General features: G+C 44.8%; 14 protein-coding genes; 7 read left to right on the plus strand and 7 right to left on the minus strand.

Annotated features, from left to right (window-relative positions):
* Positions 1 to 3,272: 3,272 nt before the first annotated feature.
* GSBLH_T00002950001 (uncharacterized protein) lies at positions 3,273 to 3,476 on the plus strand (the record flags this gene model as incomplete). XM_013041586.1 has 1 exon in its annotated part: positions 3,273 to 3,476. One exon carries the CDS (start codon positions 3,273 to 3,275, stop codon positions 3,351 to 3,353), a length of 81 nt encoding a protein of 26 aa, XP_012897040.1. The 3' UTR covers positions 3,354 to 3,476.
* A 1,031-nt stretch (positions 3,477 to 4,507) lies between these two features.
* GSBLH_T00006544001 (uncharacterized protein) lies at positions 4,508 to 4,827 on the minus strand (the record flags this gene model as incomplete). Its single annotated transcript, XM_013041587.1, has 3 exons — positions 4,508 to 4,519; positions 4,599 to 4,661; positions 4,693 to 4,827. 3 exons carry the CDS (start codon positions 4,825 to 4,827, stop codon positions 4,508 to 4,510), a joined length of 210 nt encoding a protein of 69 aa, XP_012897041.1.
* Positions 4,828 to 5,453: 626 nt separating this feature from the next.
* GSBLH_T00002951001 (uncharacterized protein) lies at positions 5,454 to 8,120 on the plus strand (the record flags this gene model as incomplete). The annotated part of the gene is made up of 9 exons (XM_013041588.1): positions 5,454 to 5,888; positions 5,923 to 6,321; positions 6,352 to 6,558; positions 6,588 to 6,856; positions 6,888 to 7,285; positions 7,317 to 7,527; positions 7,559 to 7,669; positions 7,700 to 7,849; positions 7,880 to 8,120. 9 exons carry the CDS (start codon positions 5,454 to 5,456, stop codon positions 8,118 to 8,120), a joined length of 2,421 nt encoding a protein of 806 aa, XP_012897042.1.
* Positions 8,121 to 8,414: 294 nt separating this feature from the next.
* Positions 8,415 to 10,107, minus strand: GSBLH_T00002952001 (uncharacterized protein; the record flags this gene model as incomplete). XM_013041589.1 has 5 exons in its annotated part: positions 8,415 to 9,021; positions 9,052 to 9,682; positions 9,714 to 9,821; positions 9,858 to 9,923; positions 9,961 to 10,107. The coding sequence occupies 5 exons, from the start codon at positions 10,105 to 10,107 to the stop codon at positions 8,771 to 8,773; spliced, it is 1,203 nt and encodes a 400-aa protein (XP_012897043.1). The 3' UTR covers positions 8,415 to 8,770.
* A 200-nt stretch (positions 10,108 to 10,307) lies between these two features.
* Positions 10,308 to 11,907, plus strand: GSBLH_T00006545001 (uncharacterized protein; the record flags this gene model as incomplete). Its single annotated transcript, XM_013041590.1, has 5 exons — positions 10,308 to 10,373; positions 10,406 to 10,540; positions 10,572 to 10,983; positions 11,014 to 11,852; positions 11,893 to 11,907. The coding sequence occupies 5 exons, from the start codon at positions 10,308 to 10,310 to the stop codon at positions 11,905 to 11,907; spliced, it is 1,467 nt and encodes a 488-aa protein (XP_012897044.1).
* A 2,436-nt stretch (positions 11,908 to 14,343) lies between these two features.
* Positions 14,344 to 16,008, plus strand: GSBLH_T00002953001 (uncharacterized protein; the record flags this gene model as incomplete). The annotated part of the gene is made up of 1 exon (XM_013041591.1): positions 14,344 to 16,008. One exon carries the CDS (start codon positions 14,344 to 14,346, stop codon positions 16,006 to 16,008), a length of 1,665 nt encoding a protein of 554 aa, XP_012897045.1.
* Positions 16,009 to 16,261: 253 nt separating this feature from the next.
* On the plus strand, positions 16,262 to 17,025 carry GSBLH_T00002954001 (uncharacterized protein; the record flags this gene model as incomplete). Its single annotated transcript, XM_013041592.1, has 3 exons — positions 16,262 to 16,372; positions 16,403 to 16,611; positions 16,641 to 17,025. 3 exons carry the CDS (start codon positions 16,262 to 16,264, stop codon positions 17,023 to 17,025), a joined length of 705 nt encoding a protein of 234 aa, XP_012897046.1.
* A 317-nt stretch (positions 17,026 to 17,342) lies between these two features.
* GSBLH_T00007100001 (uncharacterized protein) lies at positions 17,343 to 17,620 on the plus strand (the record flags this gene model as incomplete). The annotated part of the gene is made up of 2 exons (XM_013041593.1): positions 17,343 to 17,411; positions 17,441 to 17,620. The coding sequence occupies 2 exons, from the start codon at positions 17,343 to 17,345 to the stop codon at positions 17,618 to 17,620; spliced, it is 249 nt and encodes an 82-aa protein (XP_012897047.1).
* Positions 17,621 to 18,629: 1,009 nt separating this feature from the next.
* On the plus strand, positions 18,630 to 19,276 carry GSBLH_T00006546001 (uncharacterized protein; the record flags this gene model as incomplete). Its single annotated transcript, XM_013041594.1, has 4 exons — positions 18,630 to 18,778; positions 18,811 to 19,123; positions 19,150 to 19,202; positions 19,234 to 19,276. 4 exons carry the CDS (start codon positions 18,630 to 18,632, stop codon positions 19,274 to 19,276), a joined length of 558 nt encoding a protein of 185 aa, XP_012897048.1.
* A 969-nt stretch (positions 19,277 to 20,245) lies between these two features.
* Positions 20,246 to 20,902, minus strand: GSBLH_T00006547001 (uncharacterized protein; the record flags this gene model as incomplete). The annotated part of the gene is made up of 2 exons (XM_013041595.1): positions 20,246 to 20,628; positions 20,659 to 20,902. 2 exons carry the CDS (start codon positions 20,900 to 20,902, stop codon positions 20,246 to 20,248), a joined length of 627 nt encoding a protein of 208 aa, XP_012897049.1.
* Positions 20,903 to 21,001: 99 nt separating this feature from the next.
* GSBLH_T00007101001 (uncharacterized protein) lies at positions 21,002 to 21,413 on the minus strand (the record flags this gene model as incomplete). Its single annotated transcript, XM_013041596.1, has 3 exons — positions 21,002 to 21,276; positions 21,308 to 21,359; positions 21,390 to 21,413. 3 exons carry the CDS (start codon positions 21,411 to 21,413, stop codon positions 21,002 to 21,004), a joined length of 351 nt encoding a protein of 116 aa, XP_012897050.1.
* A 75-nt stretch (positions 21,414 to 21,488) lies between these two features.
* GSBLH_T00002955001 (uncharacterized protein) lies at positions 21,489 to 22,642 on the minus strand (the record flags this gene model as incomplete). XM_013041597.1 has 5 exons in its annotated part: positions 22,484 to 22,642; positions 22,373 to 22,453; positions 21,970 to 22,343; positions 21,764 to 21,940; positions 21,489 to 21,734 (listed from the first exon to the last, which is right to left on the minus strand). Exons 1-5 carry the CDS (start codon positions 22,605 to 22,607, stop codon positions 21,489 to 21,491), a joined length of 1,002 nt encoding a protein of 333 aa, XP_012897051.1. The 5' UTR covers positions 22,608 to 22,642.
* Positions 22,643 to 22,742: 100 nt separating this feature from the next.
* On the minus strand, positions 22,743 to 23,402 carry GSBLH_T00006548001 (uncharacterized protein; the record flags this gene model as incomplete). Its single annotated transcript, XM_013041598.1, has 4 exons — positions 22,743 to 22,943; positions 22,977 to 23,170; positions 23,200 to 23,295; positions 23,327 to 23,402. The coding sequence occupies 4 exons, from the start codon at positions 23,400 to 23,402 to the stop codon at positions 22,743 to 22,745; spliced, it is 567 nt and encodes a 188-aa protein (XP_012897052.1).
* Positions 23,403 to 23,450: 48 nt separating this feature from the next.
* On the minus strand, positions 23,451 to 25,078 carry GSBLH_T00002956001 (uncharacterized protein; the record flags this gene model as incomplete). XM_013041599.1 has 3 exons in its annotated part: positions 24,962 to 25,078; positions 24,867 to 24,930; positions 23,451 to 24,836 (listed from the first exon to the last, which is right to left on the minus strand). Exons 1-3 carry the CDS (start codon positions 25,063 to 25,065, stop codon positions 23,451 to 23,453), a joined length of 1,554 nt encoding a protein of 517 aa, XP_012897053.1. The 5' UTR covers positions 25,066 to 25,078.
* Between the last annotated feature and the right edge of the window lie 334 nt (positions 25,079 to 25,412).

The following is a 25,412-nucleotide window of genomic DNA, read 5'->3' on the forward strand; positions in this document are numbered from 1 at the left end:
AATCTTTTCCGACACGATGACCAATAGAAGGCCTACCGAGCTGTCCTCACTGCCGAAAGAAGAAAGCGGCCCTCCTCTTTGACACCCATCCCGATTTCTTCGAAGAATCTTATAACTGGTTGAATTGCCGCTCGGTTCCGCCCCCACAACCCATCGAAGAGGTTCTATTCCCCGAAGACGCCTTCGAACAAATCGATTTTGGCGAGTTGTACGCAGAAGAGAAGAATGAAGACGTTTCCGAGCACCCATTTCAAACAAAACACACACAGAAGCAAGAAACCATGGTCGATGAGAGCTTACAACGGAGTTTACGGAACCACTTGCTTGAATATCAAATATGGAAGGAGGGCATTGAGGAAAACGACAAACGAGTCATCTGGTGGGTTTGCTCGGCAAATCCCTCCCATGTTTGGAGAGAAAGTGTGAATAGTCGCATAAAATCGGAATGTCCATTTTGTAAGCGAGAAAGAAAGGTTCATGCGAGTTTGCCTAGCAAGATGATTGAAACGGGCTATGGAGAGCTTGTTCCTGTGAAGAGGCGACAAAAGCTTCCACCACAAACCGGTAGCGAAGAAGATAATACAACAGTGTTTTTTGCATAGGAAAATTGTTTGTTTTATTGCCATTCCAGAAATAGATCAGTTTTCAATTCTACATGATTTAGAAATCGCAGAATGGATTCTATTGTCGGAGATGATATTGATATAGGAGTGCGCCAGGTTGTGCGCCAATTATTAAATCTCGCTTCAGATCCTGATAGTCAGGTCTTGATGGCGCAGCAGCCCGGTACATTGGTATCTGGAAATTCCATGATATTTAGAATTTATTCCCGGACTCGTGACCTACATGTCTAGCGAGGATAACGAAGTTCGCCTCATGGCTGCCCGTGCAATTGAATTTTTGTCTACTCACCCCAGTAACAAATCAATTGTGGCTCGCAGCCCCGGTCTTGTAACAAAGATGGTTTGAACAGAAATGGAGTTGTGAGAGCTAGAAAGAGTTCGCTGATTCCGAAAACGAGCACGCGCGCGCCATTTCTCGCCGAACATTATATAATATTAAAAACTTCCTCTCTGCAGAAGATGTCTCGTTTGTGAAAGAGCATCCCATCGATTCGGTTCAGGAAATTCGCCAGACAGCTACAGTAATGAAAACATACACATTCTCTGTTGGCGCACACATCAGCTTTCACTTCTAGCTGGAAAGCACATCAAACACGCAGGTTCTTGAAGATCTTCAGGCCGTTGTCATCAAGATCGCAGGAGTAACGTCGATTACCATCGAGAAGGTACATGTGCTGTTTGTCGCGTAATCTACAGCAAAAGAAGAAGATCGTGGTAACTGTGCGTCAGGCAGAGGAAGACAGCAAAGAAAAGGAAATCCAGGAAACGATTAAGTAGGTGGTTCGCTCTGATGGTCTGACGGAAAGTCGCTTTTTCGTGGAGAAAAAGGAGCCCGGAATCTTTAAAGACGATGATTTCGTGGATGATTTGTTCGAAAGCGAGGACGGAGACCAAGCATTAGCGACGTATGGATTCAGCTCGATCGAGAGCAGTTTAGAGAAGAAGAAAAAGGAAAGGGAGGAGAAGCAGAAGAAGGAAAAGAAGCGAAGTTGGCTTTTTGATAAGGTTTCCAGCGCGATGAGTAAATGGTGGTAAATATAATTTGGACTGTTTGTTTTCGATGTGAACAGATTAAACACTTGTGAAGACGGGAGAAACTCTGTAGAGCGTTATCGAAAAGTATAATCTCTTTTGGATGTCTGATATTGTTATTAATTTTACGAATTCAGAGGTCGTAGAGATTAGCGATCAGGCTATACAGGATTCCACGCTGGTCTTTTTGCAACGTTCCTGTTATTCTGCCGGAACGGAGGTAAGACCGAAGGAGATATCTGCTGCACAACATCTGACGGGGGAATTGCATCGAAAACGGTACAAGTTTAGTAAGAGTATGCTTTCCGGAATGGTGTGATTGGAATAGCTAAGAAACAAATCAGTGCGGAGTTTTTCCTATCTCATATCTCTATGGGAGGGGAAGGAGAGATTCAGGGGATTACCAGTAATTTATAATGTAGATTCTGCTATTTTAGGCGCAGTTGATGATAAATTAAACACAGAAGTGACGCCGACAAATGCGTCAACAGAAGTCGTAGAAATCGGTAGCAAGCAAAACTATGAATATAAATCCATGCAAAAACTGTGCGAGTCGCGTTCTCTCCTCAAATCCGGACTTTATGTTTTTTCTCCCAAGAAGACGTTTCCATTGGGTATAAAATATGGCAATTCGTATTTGATCCAATTTAGCAATTACCAGTATTATCGGCGTCGAAGAAGACGAAGATCCTGACGCAGTTGGTTTTGGTGAGGACAACAGTGACGACAGCGACGCCGAAATGATGCTTTATGAAAGTACGTTCAATTCATTTTATTCTCCAAAGAAATGAAAAACGTGCGTCGTAACAAGGAGCCCGAAAAGGTTCTGAACGTGAGTTACCAAGAAATGATAAAGCCTTTCACGCGCGTGAACACCGAGAACATTTATCTCGACAACGCGTACATTCAGCAGCCCTCCAAAGCGTCAATTCTGTTCTTTGACGGCTGGACGTCGTCGGTGATTCCCTACATCAAAGAGAAACAATTGAAAAACGAACTCAACGAAGTCTTTCAGAACAACTACCCCGCCATTCCAACCTCCTTCACGTATCCGCCTCCACGCGCTTTGTAGCGTAGTCTTTCCAAACTCCGGAAGATCAAACATCTCGCGTTGATGCTCTGCATGCCTTCCATCGAATTCCCGTCCATTCCCATTTCGCTCAAAGGCAGAAAAACCGTCGATTTTGACATCGGAACGTTGGCACTGGCGTTCTGCTATTTCGAGCGATTGGTTTTATACGGAGTGGGATTCGCCTCATTGAATCGAGCGTAGCATGTGAACAAAGAGAACCGAAAGGTGGTCTGCGCGGATTGCTTGCTGATTTCGTACAAATTCAATCAGCTTTGCGAAGTGGCGACCGCAGAAAGTAGCGAGCTTTCGAGAAACAAAACGAAGCGTAGAGAGAGACGCGCTCGACACGATTTTAGAGGAGTTGGATGTGTTGTTTGGCGTGGATCCGGATAAGGTGATTGCGAACGAAACGGAAGTGTAGAAATGGGAAAAAATAGTTGTTTGTAGATTGGTGGCGTTGGAGTTTTCGCTGCTGATTCCGTACGATCAATACATCGAGCACATTTTTTGGATTTTGCGGAAACTGGACAGTGCGAATGCGTTGAATGGGGATGAAACGTAGCCAATCTGCAGACGTATTTGGGCGAGGGAATGTACAGTTCGTACTGCAAGGCGATTCGGTATGATGAGGTGGATAAGAAGAGCGAGGATGGCGATGATCGGCAGTCCATCGATTCGGGGTCGGAGAGCGAAAACTCGGCGATTTGGGAGAACGAACGACACTTCGTCGACTTCGCCGATTGCGATTTGCTTTGTTTTCTCACAAACACTCGCTAAAACTACAAAGGACTTTCGTTATGAACTCGTTTCGATTCTGTTTCTTCGGAAGGCTCGGGGCCTCGTTTTGATTCATTCGAATTTGCCCCCGTTTCTGCGATCTTCTCTTCGTTTTCATTGACTTCATTGACTTCATTGACTTCATTGACTTCATTGACTTCATTGACTTCATTGACTTCATTGACTTCATTGACTTCATTGACTTCATTGACTTCATTGACTTCATTGACTTCATTGACTTCATTGACTTCATTGACTTCATTGACTTCATTGACTTCATTGGCTTCACTTCTTTCTGTGGGCTCGGCGTTCTTCGCTTCGCCCGCGTTTTTGGCGGCCTTTTTCTTCGGCGGGGTCCAGGGCTCCAACGGCAGCAGCGGCAAACTCTGCACCGCGAATTTCGGCAGATCCGCGGGGAAAATCACATGGAACACGGGATATCTACGCGTGAAGCGCCTCCTTCTACGCTACTCCAAAACATACACGCCCGCAAGCACGTCGCGGAACGATTTCTCGCTGGGCACAACGAAAAACTCCTTGGCTCCATTGCTGGGGGCGGATTCCGAGTAAGGAACGTATTTTTCGAGGAGAACCACGAGCCCTTCGATGCCTGCTGCTTTGTACTTCGCTGTGAGAGGGTAGAGGTGAGACTTTGGGTTATGAAAGGAGAAAAAAAAAGAAACGCTTAACGTGGAGAGTTTTGAGAAAAACGTATCGCCAATTGTGGAGAACTCGCTTGATCTGGTAGTGAAGGTAAGCGCAGGGGAGGAACTCGATAAGACCCATTTGGCGTACCACATGATTAGGCCCTTGCTGAAGATGTAACGGGTTTGATTCTCTTTCTGGCGAGACATGCCTAGAGGAAGGCTGATCAAGTGGACCTTCCGAAGCTCGGCCTGCTTCAGAAGAGTCTGGAGATAGGTCGGGACGTCGCGCCTCTTGCTCGAAACTGCTTCTTCGACCATGTGGGGAGAATTCCAAGCTGGAAAATCGTTTATTCCCTTTATCGAGCTGTCTACACGGCGAGCAATATCCGTCAAAAAGAAATAGTCTTATAATCAGAAAAAACACGAACGGTCACCATCATATAATACCTCATCATTGTAATTGGAAAGAGATACGAAGCGAGTGCGATTTCGAATACCAGAACACTTATCCTATCCATAGCAAACCAGATACGCTCCATACCGTTTCTTTATGCTTTCGAACGCATTGTAGAGAGCACGTACGTTTCTTACAACCAGGGCAAGTGTATTTTGCGGGATGTTGGTGACATACTTCACACAAAGGGGCAGATTCGGTTTGTCGATCTTCTGACTCCATGATCAATGAAAAAACAAACGAGTCGTTAAGATGACAAAAGAGAATTTGAGCTAGGGAGGATAACCCAGGATGTATGATAAAGAAAAATACAGAATATGAGTGTAAAACCAAAGGCAGAGTAGGTAATGTCGTGAAAAGGTTTTTTCTCCGTAATAATCGTATATCCACAGCAAGTTCAATAAAACTAGACGATACCCATCCATCTACAATCAGGATAAGTTCTCAAAAAAGACAATTTGGTTTTCATATTCAAATTTTGTGATATGGTACGAATTAATCTTATCGAAGATGATGTATAGCCAAAGCGAGGACGACGTGGTGACATCATCAACGAAAATGATGAGGAAATGGAACATCTCAACACAAACGTGACTTTTTCCGAAGGGGAGGAGTCCGAAGGAGAAGACCTGTTCGAAGATATGGGAAAGTACGAGTTTGGAAGTCTCCTGACTGTTTTAGGGATTATCGCCCTATTGCAGATTTAGACAAATATGATAGAGAAGGCCTTGCGAGTGAAAGTGAGGAAGAAGAAGAAATGACATACGAACAGCGAGTAGCCGCTGAACAAGAAATGGATGCTCGAGACCGTGGTTTGATCAGCAGCAGGTGGCAGGGAAGACATATAGATGAGGGTATCACCCGTAATTTTGACTAACCACCAGAAATGGACATCGAAGAAGAAAACGAGGCAGGAGAGACAGCAGCCCGAGGTCGTTTGGAAGGAACCACAACGCAGCGTGCAGCCATTTCGGAAATGGATCCCTCCATGGTCCATGAAGCGCTCATGGGCGATTCGGCGCGCGAAGCGATCATCAACATGTACCCTTTTTAACTTCCTTCTCTCCAGCTTCGTCCAATTCCTGCACAACTTCACTCGGAGCGACGAGGAGGGTGGAAACGGCGAGAACGTGTACATGGAAGCGATCCGATCGATGTGCAACAACAATGAGCAGAGCTTCGAAGTGTTCTACAGCGATCTCGCGATGTTCGACGAGTTCACCAGCCGCGTCACCGAATTCCTCACCGAACACCCCGATATCGTTCTCGACATGCTCAACGAAGTTCGTTTTTCTTTTCTTTGCTCACTCCTTTCAGGGCGCGAAGCGCGTCGTTCTCTCGGAATTCCCCAGCTACGAAGAGGTCCACAAGGACATCTACGTCCGCTTCCGCGACTTCGCCGTGCTGGAAAGCCTCCGCGACCTTCGCTCCTCGTCTCTGGGCAAGCTCATCCGTACGCAAGGCGTCGTGACGCGGCGCACGAGCGTTTTTCCGCAAATGCTCTACGTGGCGTTCCGCTGCTCCTTCTGCAATCAAATCATGGAGGGCATCAAGCAGCTCCCCGACCGCGAGGTGAAGCCCGACATGTGCGTGTTCTGCCAGCGGAAAGGCGGCCTGCAGCTCTGCACAGAGAACACCGTCTTCCGCAACTACCAGAAAATCACGCTGCAAGAAAGCCCGGGGTCCGTCGAGGCCGGCCGCATTCCGCGAAGCAAGGTGGGCGTTTGGGGAGACTGCGAGGGATAGGAGGTGATTCTGACCGCGGATCTGATCGATGTGGCGCGGCCTGGCGACGAAGTGGACGTCGTGGGGTTGTACACGAACAATTTCGATATGTCGCTGAACACGACGAAAGGCTTCCCCGTCTTCAGCACGGTGATCGAGGCCAACAACGTGTCGCTGCTGAAGGACGTGATGGGAAGCAGCGCGTTGTCGCACGAGGACGAGCAGGCCGTTGGATTGGCGCGGAGAATCGAGCGTAGATTCGCGGGTTGGCGGCGGATCCGCTGTTTGAGCGACGCTTGCTGAGCTCGATCGCGCCGTCGCTGTTCGGACACACCGACGTGAAGATGGCGATCGCGATGGCGCTGTTTGGAGGCCAGTTTCGGTCGATTGGGGCGTTGAAGGGTAGAGAGAAAGTGGAGGCGAAGCATCGAATCCGCGGAGATATCAACGTCCTGCTTCTCGGCGATCCCGGAACCGCCAAATCGCAGTTTTTGAAATACGCGGAGCGGACTTCGCCGCGCGCCGTGTACTCCCGATCTCTTCATCTGATTGGCTAGCTACACGACGGGCAAGGGCGCCTCCGCCGTGGGTCTGACGGCCGCCGTGCATCGCGATCCGCTCACCAAAGAATGGACGCTGGAGGGCGGTGCGTTGGTGCTGGCGGATCGCGGCGTGTGTCTGATCGACGAGTTCGACAAAATGAACGACGCCGATCGCGTGTCGATCCACGAAGCCATGGAGCAGCAGTCCATTTCGATTAGCAAAGCCGGTATTGTGACCACGCTGCAGGCGCGCTGCGCGGTTTTGGCGGCGGCGAATCCGCGGACGGGTCGCTACGACGCGACGCGGACGTTTGCGGAGAACGTGGATCTGACGGACCCGATCTTGCAGCGATTTGACATTCTTTGCGTGCTGCAGGACCAAATCGATCCGGTCGAGGACGAGCGATTGGCCCGTACGCGATGAAAACCCGATCAAATGTGTAGGGTTTGTGGTGCGAAGCCACGTGGCGTGCCATCCTCGAAACATGGAGAAGCGGATGGAGGAAGAGGCGAAGGCGGACCTCGAGGAGACGGCGATCGACGACCCTTCGATCAAGCTGATTCCGCAGAGCTTGCTGAAGAAATACATTCAATACGCGCGAACCAACATCCACCCGCTCATCGACAACGTTGATCAGGACAAGATCGCGAATATGTGGCGATTGGCGGCGCGGATTCACGGCTAGCTACGCGGAGATTCGACGCGAAAGCGTGGGGGCTGGCGGCATTCCCGTCGCTGTTCGGCACATCGAGAGCATTATTCGAATGGCGGAGGCTCACGCGCGGATGCATCTGCGGTAGGAGAGAAGAGAGAGAGCGAGCGGTAGAGAGCACGTGCTGGATAGCGATGTGGATGTGGCGATTTCGACGTTGCTGGAGAGTTTTATCAACTCGCAGAAGCATTCGGTGAAGACGGCGCTCCGCCGCACGTTTAGGAAGTATTTGGTGCGACCGGAGGACAGCTTCGCGCTGATTATGTAGGGCAGGGAAGGCGGAATTAGGACAAGGTATCAGTTGAAGGAACTGGTGCGCGAGCAGCTGGAAGCGGATGCGATTTTGGAGAACCAGTCGATGGAGGACGATGTGGTGTTCCGCGTTCCGCTGAAAGTACTGGAGGAAAGTGTGCGGAATGTGGGCGTGGATAATTTGTTCCCCTTCCTGGAGAGTACGATGTTTAAAGAGAACCGGTTCACGTACGATCCGCAGACGCAGACGATCGTTCGTGTCTTCTCGCACGCGGCGGAGTAGAAGAGGATTTTATTGGAGTGTGTTTGTTGGAGGAAGCGATGGAATGTGGGGTGGAAGGAGTGATAGAATGGGGTGGATGTGATACGGAGGAAATGAATGAGTGGGTGTAGGTTGGCGAATTAGAGAGATATGCGTCTAGTGAATGCATTAGCGAACGAATTGCCTTTTGCAATTGTACAAATAGAAATTCTCATTCATATTTCATCGATTCGCTACTAAGTCGGCTTCCATCCACCCATTTCAATCAATCAATCACTAATCAATCCCACACTCCTTTCTCTCAACAAACAACCCATCAGCAGTACAACTCTCAAACATCATCATCATCTTCCTTCCTTCCTCCTCTCTTTACTTCGACCACTTGCAGTGGAACAGCTCTCCTCTCTCCTTATCCAATCTCTCGAACCCCTCATCCTCCAGCGCATCGCGCATGCTCTGCACCACGCTTCCCGGCAATCTCCCGCTGCGATAGCTGTCCAGATACGCCACCGCCGCCAGACTCACCGGCATCGCCACGCCCGCCGCCACGCCGAGCGACAGCACGCGTCTCCACGCCTTCTGTTTCTTCTCGACCTCCTCGCTGAACGCCGGCTCCAGCAGCAAACTCGGCAATTCCGAGTTCTTCTCAAGCATTGCCGACAGTCTGCCCATCACTCCTGCCAAAATAATACCCACTTCTCCATCCGATCGCACCGAATCTCGCAGCCCCCGCGCAAAACTCCCGCCAACTCGGGCAAATGTAACTCCCACTCGCGCGTCTTCGCGATGGCGACCAGCGCACCGAAAACTTGTGCGCACAGAATATCTCGTGCGCAGTCGTGGGCGTCGTGCAAATCGCGGGAAATCTCCTGCAGATCCACCTTCGACCAATCAAATTTCGGCGCCGAAATTTGGCGGGAAACTACACATCGGGCGTTTCATCCATGGATACGTTTCACGCGCGTCTCTCTCTCCGATGACGCGTTGCGCGCCTCCCACGCTCCCGCGGGAATGCTCATGCTGGCCTGAATATCCGCGGCAAGAGCCGTCAGATCCGCGGTATTTTTGGGGTTGGGCGGGAAATCGCTGATGCGGTCGACCAATGAATTGTCGGACGGCTTGCAGCCCTCCACGTCGCAGTCCTTCTTCTTCAGAACCGCGGTGAGGCTCTGCAGAAGGAAACTGCCGTCCTGTTTGTCCCAGTCTCCCAAAATCGAGGCGATTTCGGTCAAGTTCAGCTTGCCCTGCTTCATCACGTCCACCATCTCCGCTAAAAGCTGCAGCTCCGCGGTCTCCAGAGCGGCCACGGCGTGCTTGGCGGCCACGGCAGCGGCGGCGGTGCCGACGTGGGCGAGGCAGGGTCGGTGGTCGACTTCGCAGGCCACTTTGTTGAGCAGAGGCTCGATGGCGTCGTAAAGCGACTTCGAGCCAGAGCACAGCAAGGCAGGGCCTTGGCGAGCGTCGCTGTCCGTGCCGAGGATGGCTAGAGAGAGCAGCTCGACGCCCTTTTCTTGCGCTTCCGCGCTGCGGCGCAGGCATTCGTCCACATTGTCGCAGCTGCCGTCGATGATAACGTCGCCGGACTGGACGTTGAGAGGAGCTCGAAAGAAGTACCTCAAGGAAGGGAAGAACCTTTTGCATGTTGCGATCAATGTTAGAACCTGGGCGAGCGAGGAACAAGACTTTACGAGGCGTTTTTAGGTTTTTTACAAAGTCCTCGGGCTATGGATAAACAACGATCCTCACAAAGCCACGTACATCCTTGATTCCGCGAACCTTCTCTTCCAGATCCTCTTTCTCTGCCAATTCAATACATTCTTTAATCTACAAACAAATAAACCTGTATTTGATAGGATAGTACCTTGTCGGAGGATTTGTTTCCCACGGTGACATTATATCCTTTTGATGCAATATTCAGGGCGAACGAAATACCCTGACTAGTAAGTCCATAAATACCGATATCAGAAGACATTTCTAGATGAGAAATGGATCGATTTCTTTCCAACATGAGAGTGAAACTCCCATATCATTCATGTTCTTCTCAAACTCACAGAAAAACCTTCTAATAATATAGACATATAGAATACGACCATCCCACGCTACTATGGATGGTAAAAACACAAGAATTCAAATTTGCCTTATTCTGCACATATAGGAAGAAATAAAGAATCCACCTAAATTTCGGCGGGAACGCTAATCAGGCAAAGAATGGCAAACTTATTGGCAAGTCCTTCAGGAAAGCATGCCGATAATAAACTGATAGATAACACACGTGTAGGAAGGTTCATTTCGAAGGTTATTCGTAGGACGCACTAACAGGGTTTCGACTAGGAAACCGACTTATTGGGAAGGAGATGATTGAGTTTCAAATGAGAGGGAGGAAGTTTATTTCTCTTGAAAAGTTGCACAACGCAGACACGAGTCGTTTTCGGTTTGATGAGGTAGAAGTGGGAAGTAGAATGTGATTGTAAGGAAGAATGGGTAACTGCTGGAGTTGTGCACAAGCGAGTCGATTCGAGGTCTAAAAGTGGGAAATCTGTATTCTATATTCAGCTTACCGATTTGAGAGATTGTTATGTCAATGTATTCCTTCATGGAGAGTACAGTCAATACAGCTCTATTCCCGTTGGTGGCGTAGTCTATCTGATCAACGCCAACGTAGTACCTTCGAAAGACCAGATACACAAATTAGCTCTATCCGTGCCCTCGATTCAATACATCAAACACATCGGGAAGGCAGTGGATTATGGCGTCTGCCTAGGAATCCAGCGAGACGGAAAGAAGTGTGGCAACGCTGTGAACAAAGAGGTCAGCCAGTATTGCATGTACCATATTCATCTCTCTCAAGCGAAAATCAACGCCATGCGCTCCGCTTTGAGCGACGGTACCTCTCGCTATTCTTGATCGACCCTAGAAACCTTCTCACTCACTAATCCTCCCAAAAATCTCTCCGACGGTTGCTTTCAGGTAGGGAAGGAGGTCATCGATTGTCGTCCCCAAAAAGAGCTTCAAATCAACTACTCCGCCCTTCCCCCCTCCCATTCTGTGCTCGTAAACGGAGTTCCACTCAGTGGATCGGCCGCGCGCCGAGCCCAACTCGCAGCCGAAGAAGAGAAGAAGAAAAAAGAAGCGGCGCTGACGAAGCAGAAAGTGCGGAGCAGCCAAGACATCCTGAATCAACTCTTCGTTCCGCAATTGGGCCGAGGAAGCAACGGAAAAACGGTCGATCTCGGAGAAGAAGAAGAAGAAGAAAAGCAGCGCGAGACGCGACGATTGGAGAAGATTCATCGCGTGAAACGGCAGCTCGAAGAGGCAGCGAAGTCAACGCAGACGTCGAAACGAGAGCGATCGTCTCTCGCAGCGTCGACAGGGAATAGCGTGTTCGATTCGTTGATGAAGTCCGCGCAGTCCTCTCTGGAGACGGCGAAATCGGAAGTGCTGGCGAAGGAAAGCGCTTACGCAGAGAAAGAAAAACGCGATAGACTGCGAATTCTGAAGGAGAAGGAAGCGATGCTGGAGAGACAGGAGGAAGCGCGTCTGCAGCTGATGTCTGTTGAAGTGACTTGCTTTTATTGTTATAACTGCAAAATGTTTTTGGATACGCCGCTGCTGAGGGAGTTTTGCGAGAATCAGGGGCACTATGTGGAGAGAAAACGCGATGTGAAACGGATGTTTGAGTGCATGACGTGCCATAGAAGAAGGAGTTTTATTGGAACGACTCAACCAGGGAAGGCTTGTTTATGTGGGTCCGTGGTATGGAAGATGTGTCCTTTATTTAAGGAGAAAGAGATAGAATCAGAAAAGCTGAAGATAACCATTGATAATTCACATATTCTATATTCGCATGCCGTAGTTCCTAAAGATGATCTGTTTTCTGTTTGTTTGCATAGTAATGTAAAAGACATACTCAGTTCTATGGAATTGAAACTATTTGAAATACAAATAGAAACGAATTATTATAGAAAATAGGATTGAAGTATAGTTATCGATATCAATATGATTATCAATATATTGATAATAGTTGGTTTTTTTGCAAATCCAACTATATTGACTTTCTCTTTACAATTCAGATCTATATCAGTTTAGTTTTAACATGAATTTACAAAGAAATGAGTATGTTCTTGGAATTGATCTCGGTACTACGAATACTTGTGCTGCAATTATGACTTCCAGAACTCCAGACCCAATAGTTATATCATATTCTGACAGTAGTCGTCTTTTAAAATCATGTGTTAAATACAGTAAACCATTTGATGTTGGTTCAGCTGCCTATAAACATCTTACTTACGGTTTACCTGGGGTTGTAAAGAATTCGAAAAGAATAATCGGTAAATACTATAGAGATAAAACTGTAGAAAGATGTATAAGAGAAAACCAATTTGGAGTAGAAATAAAAGAAGTAAAAGGAAAACCAGTTTTCGTGATTGATGATACAACTCTTGTTTCTCCTAGTGATGTATCTTCAGCAATAATAAGACGAGTTGTTGAAAAGGCTGATGAATTTGTAAAGAGAGCATATGGTGATGAAATGAAATGTTTAAAAATAGCAGTGACATTTCCTGCACATTTTGATAATAATCAACGTACTGCTACTCTATTGGCTGTAGAAAAAGCGGGAATTTCAAAAGAAAGACTGACAATGTTAAATGAGCCTTCTGCAGCTGCTTTCTATTATTGTAAATCGAACAAAATCGATAATCAAACGATTCTTGTATATGATTTAGGAGGTGGAACTTTCGATGTATCGATAGTAAGAGTTGAAGGAAATGATTATAAAGTATTGAAATATGCCGGTAATTCATTTTTGGGAGGTGCTGATATTGACTCTTTATTTGCTAAAATAATCGAAACGAAATATAAAGAAGAATATGATGTGCCCTTAATCGATACAAATAATGAAAGAATTCGTCGTCGTTATTATTTACGACTAAATGCAATCGCAGAAGATGCAAAAAAGCAGTTAAAAAATAGTAAAGTTGTTCATATTGATTTGAGTGTATTTGGAATACAAAGTTCAAGCAATAGTGGCCATAACTTACATTCTAAATCTAGCTCTGATTCTGATTCAAGTTCTGATTCTAGTTCTGATTCTAGCTCGGATTCTGATTCTGAAGAGGAATCAACTGTAGTAGTAACTCGTGAAGAATTGAATAACTGTATTAAAGAACTAGTCAATCAAACAATAGATACAGTTGAAAAATGTGTAAAAGATTGCAATATGAATGTTTCTGATATTGATCGAGTCGTAATGATTGGAGGATCGAGTCGACTAACAATGGTAAGAGATCGTTTAAGAAAACTATTTGGAGACGAAAAATTGAGTGGAGCTGTAAATCCTGATGAAGCTGTTGCTTGTGGAGCTTGTCTAAGTCTTGTTGAAAAACTACATTTAACAGATCGAATTGTATACAGTTTGGGTCAGAAATTGAGAGGTGGACTAGTTCAATGTCTAATTCCTCGTCAGACAGCTATTAAATTCACTAGTAAAGAAATTTCGACCCATCCTGCAAGCGATTATACACTAAAGAATTGTCTTAAATGTGCAATTTATCAAGGAAATGCAGACAAAGAAGGAGATACTAGTGAAACCACAGATCAGTGTGTATTGATAGAAGAATATAAACTAGAAGGATACGATTATGCACCAGCATCAGAAATAACGTTCCTCACAACCTTTACAATTGACGAGTGGGGAATTATTCATGTAATTGACAAATACAAAGAAAAGAACAAAGTGTTAGTAGATAAAATGTTCCGTTGGGAAGAACCAATAGAAACCAATTGTAATACTAACCAAGTAATTCTTCAACGGGTTTTGAAGTAACAATTTACAAATGATCATACTATTTGTTTGAATTAATATCGAAATGAAATGAAACAAAGAGAAATGAAGTGATATGTGTTGAATTGAAGTAAAACAAATATACAATATAAAAATCATTCATCAATATTATCCAATTTAATATATTACGATTATTATAATACTATACTCCAACTGAAACAAAGCATAAGAGTTTAGAACATTACATATATAAATATGTGTATTTGTATATCTATATCATTTCTATGGAATTGAAACTATTTGAAATACAAATAGAAACGAATTATTATAGAAAATAGGATTGAAGTATAGTTATCGATATCAATATGATTATCAATATATTGATAATAGTTGGTTTTTTTGCAAATCCAACTATATTGACTTTCTCTTTACAATTCAGATCTATATCAGTTTAGTTTTAACATGAATTTACAAAGAAATGAGTATGTTCTTGGAATTGATCTCGGTACTACGAATACTTGTGCTGCAATTATGACTTCCAGAACTCCAGACCCGATAGTTATATCATATTCTGACAGTAGTCGTCTTTTAAAATCATGTGTTAAATACAGTAAACCATTTGATGTTGGTTCAGCTGCCTATAAACATCTTACTTACGGTTTACCTGGGGTTGTAAAGAATTCGAAAAGAATAATCGGAAGGTATTATAAAGATGAAGTTGTGCAGAAATGTGTAAAGGATCATCTATGTGGAGCAGAAATAAAAGAAGTAAAAGGAAAACCAGTTTTCGTGATTGATGATACAACTCTTGTTTCTCCTAGTGATGTATCTTCAGCAATAATAAGACGAGTTGTTGAAAAGGCTGATGAATTTGTAAAGAGAGCATATGGTGATGAAATGAAATGTTTAAAAATAGCAGTGACATTTCCTGCACATTTTGATAATAATCAACGTACTGCTACTCTATTGGCTGTAGAAAAAGCGGGAATTTCAAAAGAAAGACTGACAATGTTAAATGAGCCTTCTGCAGCTGCTTTCTATTATTGTAAATCGAACAAAATCGATAATCAAACGATTCTTGTATATGATTTAGGAGGTGGAACTTTCGATGTATCGATAGTAAGAGTTGAAGGAAATGATTATAAAGTATTGAAATATGCCGGTAATTCATTTTTGGGAGGTGCTGATATTGACTCTTTATTTGCTAAAATAATCGAAACGAAATATAAAGAAGAATATGATGTGCCCTTAATCGATACAAATAATGAAAGAATTCGTCGTCGTTATTATTTACGACTAAATGCAATCGCAGAACAAACAAAAATCCAATTATCAAACTTTGAAACTGTTGATGCTGATTTGAGTGTATTTGAAATACAAAACAAAAATGATTCTGAAGAAGAAGAAGAAGAAGAAGAAGAAGAAGAAATCATGTTAGACGTAACTCGTGAAGAATTGAATAACTGTATTAAAGAACTAGTTAATCAAACAATAGATACAGTTGAAAAATGTGTAAAAGATTGCAATATGAATGTTTCTGATATTGATCGAGTCGTAATGATTGGAGGATCGAGTCGACTAACAATGGTAAGAGATCGTTTAAGAAAACTATTTGGAGACGAAAAATTGAGTGGAGCTGTAAATCCTGATGAAGCTGTTGCTTGTGGAGCTTGTCTAAGTCTTGTTGAAAAACTACATTTAACAGATCGAATTGTATACAGTTTGGGTCAGAAATTGAGAGGTGGACTAGTTCAATGTCTAATTCCTCGTCAGACAGCTATTAAATTCACTAGTAAAGAAATTTCGACCCATCCTGCTGGTGATTTCACACGTTATATAAGGTGTGCAATTTATCAAGGAAATGCAGACAAAGAAGGAGATACTAGTGAAACCACAGATCAGTGTGTATTGATAGAAGAATATAAACTAGAAGGATACGATTATGCACCAGCATCAGAAATAACGTTCCTCACAACCTTTACAATTGACGAGTGGGGAATTATTCATGTAATTGACAAATACAAAGAAAAGAACAAAGTGTTAGTAGATAAAATGTTCCGTTGGGAAGAACCAATAGAAACCAATTGTAATACTAACCAAGTAATTCTTCAACGGGTTTTGAAGTAACAATTTACAAATGATCGTACTATTTGTTTGAATTAATATCGAAATGAAATGAAACAAAAAGAAATGAACTGATATTCTATTACAAATGAAAAGAGAAAAAGAAGCGCCCACCGGGGGGCTCGAACCCCCGACCACCAGGTTAAGAGCCTGGCGCTCTACCGACTGAGCTAGACGGGCTTGTTAATCTCCCTAAATTCTAACCTATGTAACTTAGATTTACTTTTTGCCACCTTTTTCAAATCTATTTTGGCAAATGAATGGAAATCTTAAAAAAATAAATGCAAATGATATTTCAAAGATTGCTAGCGGACAAGTTATTGTGGATCTGCGTTCTGTCATTAAGGAGTTAGTGGAGAATAGCTTGGTAAAATTGCATTTGGTTGATTATTTGTAGGATGCCGGCGCTACGAATATTGATATTCGTTTGGTGAATTATGGAGCTGACTTGATTGAAGTTGTAGATAATGGTAATTACTTTCTGGTTCCTATAAGCGTAGGTAGTGGTATACTTGAAAGCGATTTTTCTGGTCTTGCTTTAAAGTATTACACTTCAAAAATCCATTCTTTTGGTGATATTAGGAGTATTCATTCCTTTGGATTTCGGTATGCTTATTGTGTTTTGGCTTATACAGAGGCGAAGCATTAAGCTGTATTTGTGAGCTTAGTGGAGAGTTCGAGGTTGTTACCCGCCATTCTTCGTCTGATATCGGATGGAATATCCGATACAATCCTGATGGAAGCATTGCTGCAAAGCATGAACGCGCTTGTAACAAAGGAACGACCATCTCTGTCAAGAACCTGTTTGATCGGCTCCCGGTTCGCCGCCGAGCCTATCTTCATGCCTGCAAAACGCAGCTCTCGAACATGATTACATTGGTTCAGTCTTTTGCAATTAGTTCTTTGGGAGTTCGGTTTTCACTCACTCATCGTCCTTCTGCAGGAGCCTCCGTGACAACTATATTAAGTGTTCCGGTAGGGTCGTGCATTCAAGTTGACTGCAGGCGAATTATTCTGTGAAACAGCGTCTTCAGAACGTTTTTGGGTCTTCGGTCGTTTCCACTTTAACCGAATTCGGCTCTTCTTTTTTCTTGCCTCATCCTGTTTCGGAAGAAGCCTCTCTGTCAGAAAGCATGATTAACAGCAGTGGAAGTGAGGAAGCGAAGCCCACGGTATCACAGAATGATTCAGACCGATTGCAGTTCGAGTTTTCTTCTACCTGTGAATGGAATCATGTGCTAAAGCGTGATCCATCGAACGAGCTTTTCGGCTTCGTGACTGGCTTTGTGTCGCGCGTTGGGAGCAGCTCAAACAGCAGCGATCGAGGAAATCAAAACATGAGCTCTCGAGGAAACGCTGCGAAGCAGCTGATTTTTGTGAACGGACGCATGGTGGAGTATCGAAAAGTCCTTTTAGGATTCTCCCTCCAGCGTAGATCATGAACGCTTTGATCCAGGTTTGGAGGGACTATGAGCCGCGCACCCTCCCGGTCATGGTGATTAATTTTATTCTGCCTGGAGAGTACTTCGATATCAATCTCAGCACGGACAAACGGCAGATTTTGTTCGTTCGAGTCGTGATTGGAAACGGATGTAAGTGTAGGAAGACGTTCTAATTGCGGCGTTTCAAGAAATCTTTCGCTCGGCTGTCGATGCGAGCAACTCCAACCTCCAGATCTCTTCTGTTTCGACTGGATCCAAGCGAACTAAAGTGGGGGCGAGTGGCTCAAAGGACTCGAAAAAGCTTTCCAACTCTGCCAATGAGAAGCCTCTCTTTTCAGAAAGTAAGAAATCGTCATCTGCAAAGCAAAGCAATCAATCAAACGATCCTCCTTCATCATCATCATCATCATCATCTGCTACTACTACTACTGCTAGCGATTTGCTTTTGGGAAAACAGAAGGAGCTTTCTCGGACCAAACGGGAGCAAGAAGAGCCAGCACCTCGCTCTTCTGATGTGAAAAGAAAACGCGTGGAAGAACTACCGATACAACCGGAATCGCAGCTGTTTCCCCCTGCATCGTCTCGCTCTTCGCTCCCGGTCGTCGTCGATCGCTGTAAGAAATCAAAAAAGCGGCGGGATCCCCAACTCTCCGCCTCCCAATCGGTGTTACCGTTCGAATCGTCTTCTTCGCTTGCCGCCAAATCGTCATCTTCTTCCAAAACCGAATCGAATCCTCCTGTGAAAGCAGAAGATATCGAAGAAGGAACACTATTTCAAGACGCAGCTGACAAGCATTCCTCCACTCGAAAACCCTCTACTCTTTCCCCTCCGAGTTCTTCATTGAAATCGAAATCCCAAAAGCCGGCGGCTTCGCCTCTTCCATCTTCTGGCGCCGATTCTTCGCTTGATTCTTCGAAGAAGCAAGATTCGCTTCTCGCTGCCTCTTCTTCGAACTTCTCTCAGCATTCGACGATTTCACAAGCATCCATTCTACGCCAGCTTGATGCACTGCCTCGAGCAGCTGTTCAGTCCTCAACGTATTGGCTGACTCCCTTTTTGCAGTCCGAATTCGCCGGAGAAAACGATGCTCATTCGGAGAATGTGGAAGTCGAGCTGACTCGAATCCTCTGTAAAGTTTTCGTTGGAGTTGTTTGTTGAGTGTGCAGGATAGTTTTAACGACATGGAAGTGATTGGCCAGTTCAATAATAGCTTTATTCTTTGTCAGCTCGACAAGGATCTGTATATTTTAGACCAACATGCGTGTGATGAAAAGTCAAACTATGAGCATTTGATGAACGAAGTAGCGATCCATTCCCAGAAACTCATCAAGTTTCTTTTGCTTTGCTGCGATGTTTCATTAGGCCGATTCCGCTTGAACTCTCTCCCGACCAGGAATTCACAATCATCCACAACCAGGCCATCTTCAAACGCAATGGATTCGATATCTCCATTTCGGAATCGCAGGAGCTCGGCCAGCGTCTTCAACTTACCTCGCTCCCCGCATCGAAGAAATACACTTTCTCCGTCGAGGACTTTTTGGAATTGGTGGGAACAGTGATGGAAACCGGAGGAATGGCGCAGCGAACGCCGAAGCTCGCCAAGATTCTCGCCACGCGAGCTTGCCATCAATCCGTTCGAGCAGGAGATCCGCTCAACTATCCCAAAATGGTTTCAGTAGGACTGGGTTTCTGGATGATTAGCAGATTGTTCGTCGGTTAGCTGAACTCGATCGTCCTTGGTCTTGTCCCCATGGGTTCATTCCCTTCTCCTTCACTCATTTCTAGACGTCCCACACTTCGTCATCTCGTTTCGCTGCATCATCAATAGCATTGTTTGTAACAAACACTCACCATTGCAACTGAAAAACAACAACAACAACAACAACAACAACACGGAAAACAGTCACAATGATCGTGGCGTAGAGAGCCAAACTGGATTCTCACGCATGCTGAGGAAGCGTGGGAAGACTTGGGGTCGTTGCCTTGGGCTGCGTCGCAAGCACCAGAGTGTTCGGCTGCTGCGGTTTGTTCTCTGGAGGCTTTGCAAGCACCATGGCATTGGAAGGAGCCGACTGTGCAGAGGGCGCAGGCTTGTTGAACAGAACCATTTCCTGAGAGGTTTTGATGTCAGGCTTCTCCTGAACTACGGGAGCTGCGGTCATCTCTAGAGGGTCGATCTTCTTGCCTTCTATTCATCAAAAGAGAGAAGTGGAAATACGGTTTTCAGCTAGGATGTCGCTGTAGAAGCGGATATGGAAATAGGCGTAAAGGAGATAGAAGAAGATGTCGAAAATAGCAAGGGAAGAAATCAAACGGAAGAAAACGATTGCTATCGTGCCACCTCCAACAATCTCGATCAAGTTCGATTGGGAACCATACAAAACAGAGACTACAATAAGATTCATGCATGTCATCATCGATAACCCAATGTAATAACCAATATACAGTTCATTCTTCTTTAACTAAAAGTTACCAAAGAAAAACTCAACCCACAAGCTTGGACTTCGAAACCTTGTAGACATACATAAACACCATTAAGCAAATCACATAAATGTCGTAAATCTTCATAACAACTCCCATTGCACTCTTAAAGGGAGAAGTGAATAGAGCACATATGCTGCAAATAACGAACAATACCGCAACAACCTATCGATAAACACATTGCACTGTTGCTTACTTGGGCACAGTTCCACAAGAATTCGGCTACTTTAGACTTCTTTGCGTAATAATTTGCGATTCTGCCCTTTACAGACATGGTACAAAAAAAGGTTTGTAAAAACGTTTTTGGGTAGAGATGCTATTTGCTGCGTGAGTGGTGTGGATAGAAGAAAAGCGGATTGGATTGGTTGGAATAAACAAGGTACGAAGGTATTTCGGTACTAACAGTTGATTCTCTTTTCGGTTCGTTGCTGCTCTGCTCAACGGAAGCGGTGTTTTCCACCATTGGATTGGCCATTTCGATTGTTTGCTGTGGCTGAGTAGCAGCATAGCGTAGCCGCTCTTCTTCTCTTGCTTTTCTGGCCTGCGCATCGGTGTACATGCGGATTCCCCACCAGATACTCCAAGCCCATCCGATGATGATCCAGGCAAGACCAAATTGTAAGATTCCGGTAATACACACGGCCCAGTCCCAACCATGATATTCGACATCTGTCCAGCTCGCAATTACTGTTGCAAGACCTAGTATTTATCGGATCAGCTCTACCCAACCAGGTATGACACAGTTCACTACAAGATAGGCTAAGGAAGTGCTTGTAGCAATTTGAGGGATTCTCAAGAAATCTCCTTGTCGGTGTCGATTTTCTTGTGGTTCAGGATTTGGATGTTCTTGCTGAGCCGGTACTGGCTGTTCTGTTGACTGGGAAGAGTCAACAGGTGGAGGAACTTCATCTGTTGTTTGCTCTTGTATCGAGTTTTGCTGTTCTTGTGTTATGTTATCGTTTGACAGTGACATGACCAGTAATAATTGTGAGCATTTTAAAAGGATCCCTCTTTCAAGGATATTCGCCGAAGGGATAATGTTTAAAACAAACGATTCAATGCTAGCAACTCATTAACTTTGCTGAATGGTAGCAATCGTACCAAGGGTTCCAAATACCACACCCAGAATTAGAATACACAAGCTTAAAGCTACTAAAAGGACGTTATTGGTCTTTTTCGCCTTCACCAAATATCGCAGATACATAATCGAAGGCAAAATCATCATGATCGTCGACGATCCAATCGCGCCCGTTATTCCAAGCACGGTTCCCAAATTCTTCGCCACGATTGCAACGATGGTATCGATAGAGATGATCACAATGGTGACAATCGCCACTTTCCAATACTCTACTCAATCAGTCATTAAAGCCACGTTTACTGTGCATCGAGTCGCCCATCAGATCCAAAATCATATGACGAAGGGGATGAGACTAGGCATAATCGCTTCCATTCTTTCTTACAAAGAGGGGAATGCTGAAGCACATCGTTATCACTATCGCTACTCGACAGATCAGAATCAAAACATCGTGGATCGGGAAGGAATCCAACACATTGTTCGTCTAATCCTCATTGAATTCGCAGATTCCCACAATATAACCGCAGAAAGAGTAGTAACCCGTCACTCCAGCTATCACATAGATAACCGAAATCGATAGGAACGACCACGCAAGCACCGTAACCACGTTCTTCCTTGTGGGTTCTTTCATTTCAGCCAGAACAGGGACGAACTGCACTTGGCAAGTCGATGAAAAGCAGAAGAATGGGAGAGAAAAGAAAGCTCCCGCAGCAAAAGCAATCGCGGTAAACTACAATCAACGACAACAATCGTGGAAACATGATGCGATGAGCTTTCGACCGTACAATGCTCGCAACCTTCCAAGCAGGCCGTGAGGTTGGCATACTCGACTAGGGAGGGATCGTTCTGAATCACACACTGCTGAAGTGTGGAGCAAGCGAACGTGGCTTGATCGGCTAAAGCGCACGCTCCCGTTGTAGGAATTCGAATGATGAGCTAATCTCAAATGGATGGAATGTTGATACAGCAATGAGTAGATATGCGATGGCTCCTATGGAGACGAAGGATGTGAAGCGAAGATGATCCATCCGAGGGAGAAGGGCAGGAGGGATGATAAACAGAAGAGTAATGATTGATAGAAGACTCGATCGATCGACAAACCAGTACATCCATGAACTCGGCTTCACAGACCCCAGGAATTTTTCCATGACGTAGTGAGATTCATCTGCAGCAACGATGGTATAGCTGAAAAGTGCGCCGAGGCCGTAGAGAACTTGGATGCAGTTGATAATGTATTCCGCTGGTTTCCCGAAAAGCTCTCTTCCCATTCCTGCGTATGTTGTACTACCTGTAAAGTAGTAAATTTCAGAGAGAAGGTAGCAGGTAACTGCGGAAAGGACTAGATAACAACTTGACATTTTGTCTTACATGCGAACAATACTAGGAACAAAACTCCTAGAAGCCAACCAAATTTTGAGACAGACATGGGTAATACCAGAATACCTGACCCTGAAAATAAAGAACAGAAATGACAACTACCTAAAATACCATTTATTAGGTTATAAATTGATGAGCTAATGCTGGCAGTACGTATACTTTGCTCATCTGAATCGTCTTTTCCACTCTTGATTAAAGTCTCTCTTAGTTGCACCTTTTCTTCCATTCTTTGTGGTTCTATTAACAATAAGAAATTTATTGATGACACAAAAATTTGAGAAAACGGTTTATAGAACTTGCATAAGAAATTTCCGAGAAATTTATTGGGGTTAGTGATACAAACACGCAATTTGAAAGATTACTATGTTTTTCGGAGATGATTCACCACATCTACCCAATTATAACCTCGAGGCAACTCTCCTGGCCGTGTCCAGTTGTTTTCTTCATGTTTCTTCTGCGCTTTGGTCTTTTGTTGGGGTTTTTCGGGTTTCGTTCCCTTTCTATCCTCTTCCTTCGGAGTTGAGGCACCTGCATCTTCCATCACATTTTCCGCGGAGGTAGCCTATGTGTAATGACTAATCTACAAAAATCGAACAGACTGTAGCCGATTCAGCCAGTTTTCGTGGTGATCAGTCAGTAATTGGGTAAGCGTAGACGAAAGTATGAATGTCATTGCCATTCCCATATATTGCTCACAGACTTCGATGAGTTGATTAAGTAAATACTCCTTCTCGTCTGCCTTTATATCTATTGATATGATGCTCATCTCAGGTTTCTCATTTGGATAATCTAGGATAAAAATAATCAAAGATCCACACTTTCTCCCCAATTTAGATCTAGAAGTGCTTTTAATGGAGACCCTCCATTTTTCATGGTCGATGATACACGAATTTGAATATGCACAGGGTCCTTGCCTACATTGCCATCAAGTGTTCAGAATTCTACTTAATACAATTAGTTCCTCCTCAGAATATATGAACGGGAGCGATTCCAACTCCTCTTCTTGCTCACTCGAGATCATTAGAATTTGTGTGTAACAAAAAGGAAGCAAACCGAAAAACCAAAAGAATTAAAAGGTGATGAACGAAAAAGGATCAGGCTTTTCCTCTTCCTTCGGCTTCTCCTCTTCCTCTTCCTCTTCCACTTCCACTTCTTCCACTTCTTCTTCCTCCTCTTCTTCAGCCTCTTCCTTTTCTTCCTTCGGCTTCTCCGGTTCCATTACAGCAGGCATCGTGATATCATTCAGGAAGCTCAAGTCATCCGCTGTGGTTGTGGTCGTCGATTCTGCAGCATCGCCTCCCATTCCCAGGAAATCATCCAGGCTTTCCTCTTCCTTCTTCGGCGCGGCCTTCTTAGCCACAGGCTTCTTAGCCACAGGCTTTTTAGCCACCGGTTTCTTAGCTACCGGTTTCTTGGCCACAGGCTTCTTGGCAGGAGCCGAAGCAGGCTTTTCCTCCGTCATTCCAAAGTCCAAATCGGCAAGATCATCAGCAGCATTGCTCTTGGGTTCCTCTTCCTCTTTGGGTTCTTCGTCGCCCATACCGAAATCGAAGTCATCGAATGTCTCTTCTTTCTTCGGTGCGGCCTTCTTAGCCACAGGCTTCTTGGCTACCGGTTTCTTAGCGACTGGTTTCTTAGCTACCGGTTTCTTGGCCACAGGCTTCTCTTCTTCTTCTTCCTTGGGCTTTTCCTCAGTCATTCCAAAGTCCAAATCGGCAAGGTCGTCAGCAGCATTACTCTTGGGCTCTTCCTCTTTCGGTTCTTCATCGCCCATACCGAAATCGAAGTCATCGAATGTCTCTTCTTTCTTCGGCGCGGCCTTCTTCACAGCAGGCTTTTTAGCCACAGGTTTTTTGGCTACCGGTTTCTTGGCCACAGGCTTCTCTTCTTCTTCCTTCGGTTCTTCACCCATTCCAAAGTCCAAATCGGCAAGGTCGTCAGCAGCGTTGCTCTTGGGTTCCTCCTCTTTCGGTTCTTCATCTCCCATACCCAAGAAATCGTCAATTTCGTCGACCGGCTCCTCCTTCTTTGGCACCTTCTTCACTACCTTCTTCACCACCTTCTTCACAGCAGGCTTCTTAGCGACTGGTTTCTTGGCCACAGGCTTCTCTTCTTCTTCCTTCGGTTCTTCACCCATTCCAAAGTCCAAATCGGCAAGATCGTCAGCAGCATTACTCTTGGGTTCCTCCTCTTTCGGTTCTTCGTCGCCCATACCCAAGAAATCATCCATTTCATCGACCGGCTCCTCCTTCTTTGGAACCTTCTTCACCACCTTCTTCACTACCTTCTTCACAGTCTTCTTAGGAGCCGTAGTGCTATCTCCAGCAGCCTTCTTCACAGGGGCCTTCTTGGCTACCTTGGGAGAATCCTCAGTAGGGACGAAATCGCTGGAATATCCTCCCTCCTTCTTGAAGGCGCTCATCATCTTGGATTCCTTGATTTTCTCTCCCGTTTCCTAGTGATTAGCGCAAGTCAACGAAAATACGCTCAATTTGGACATAACCCCCTTTCCCATGGATTGGGCGCTCTCTCCCACCTTCTTAGTCACTCTAAAATGACAAAGGACGACAGGCAAAATACTCTCCTGCTTTTGAGATCATTTCCTTAAATGAGAATCCAGTGTGTCCTCGAGAACTGCCCTGAGCATCACCACCTTGTGCATGATCGTTTTTCTTTCCAAACATTGTTTCTGCTTATCTAAGGCCTTACGAGCAGATTCAGGTTTTTACAGTAAAAATATCTATTAACAGCGCAATGAACCTGGTAATAATGAGAAAATCCAGAAATGCACTTGGGAATGACAAAATTTCGGCCAATATTGAACAAACAATAACGCACTCTAAACTTTATCAATTTCTTGGAATTGGATAATAATATCATCCCCCTGGTTTGAATTTCCTAGTAGCACATTTCTCTTCAGCACGATCGTTTGAACTAACCCCACAGCGAAATCATCCGATTCCACCAACACATGGTTTCCATACCAAAAAACAGAAGGATATTCCACCTTCTGCGTCTCAACCGAGAACAC

Source organism: Blastocystis hominis, assembly GCF_000151665.1.
Source record: "Blastocystis hominis, Singapore isolate B (sub-type 7) whole genome shotgun sequence assembly, scaffold_22".
NCBI lineage: Eukaryota > Bigyra > Opalinata > Blastocystidae > Blastocystis > Blastocystis hominis.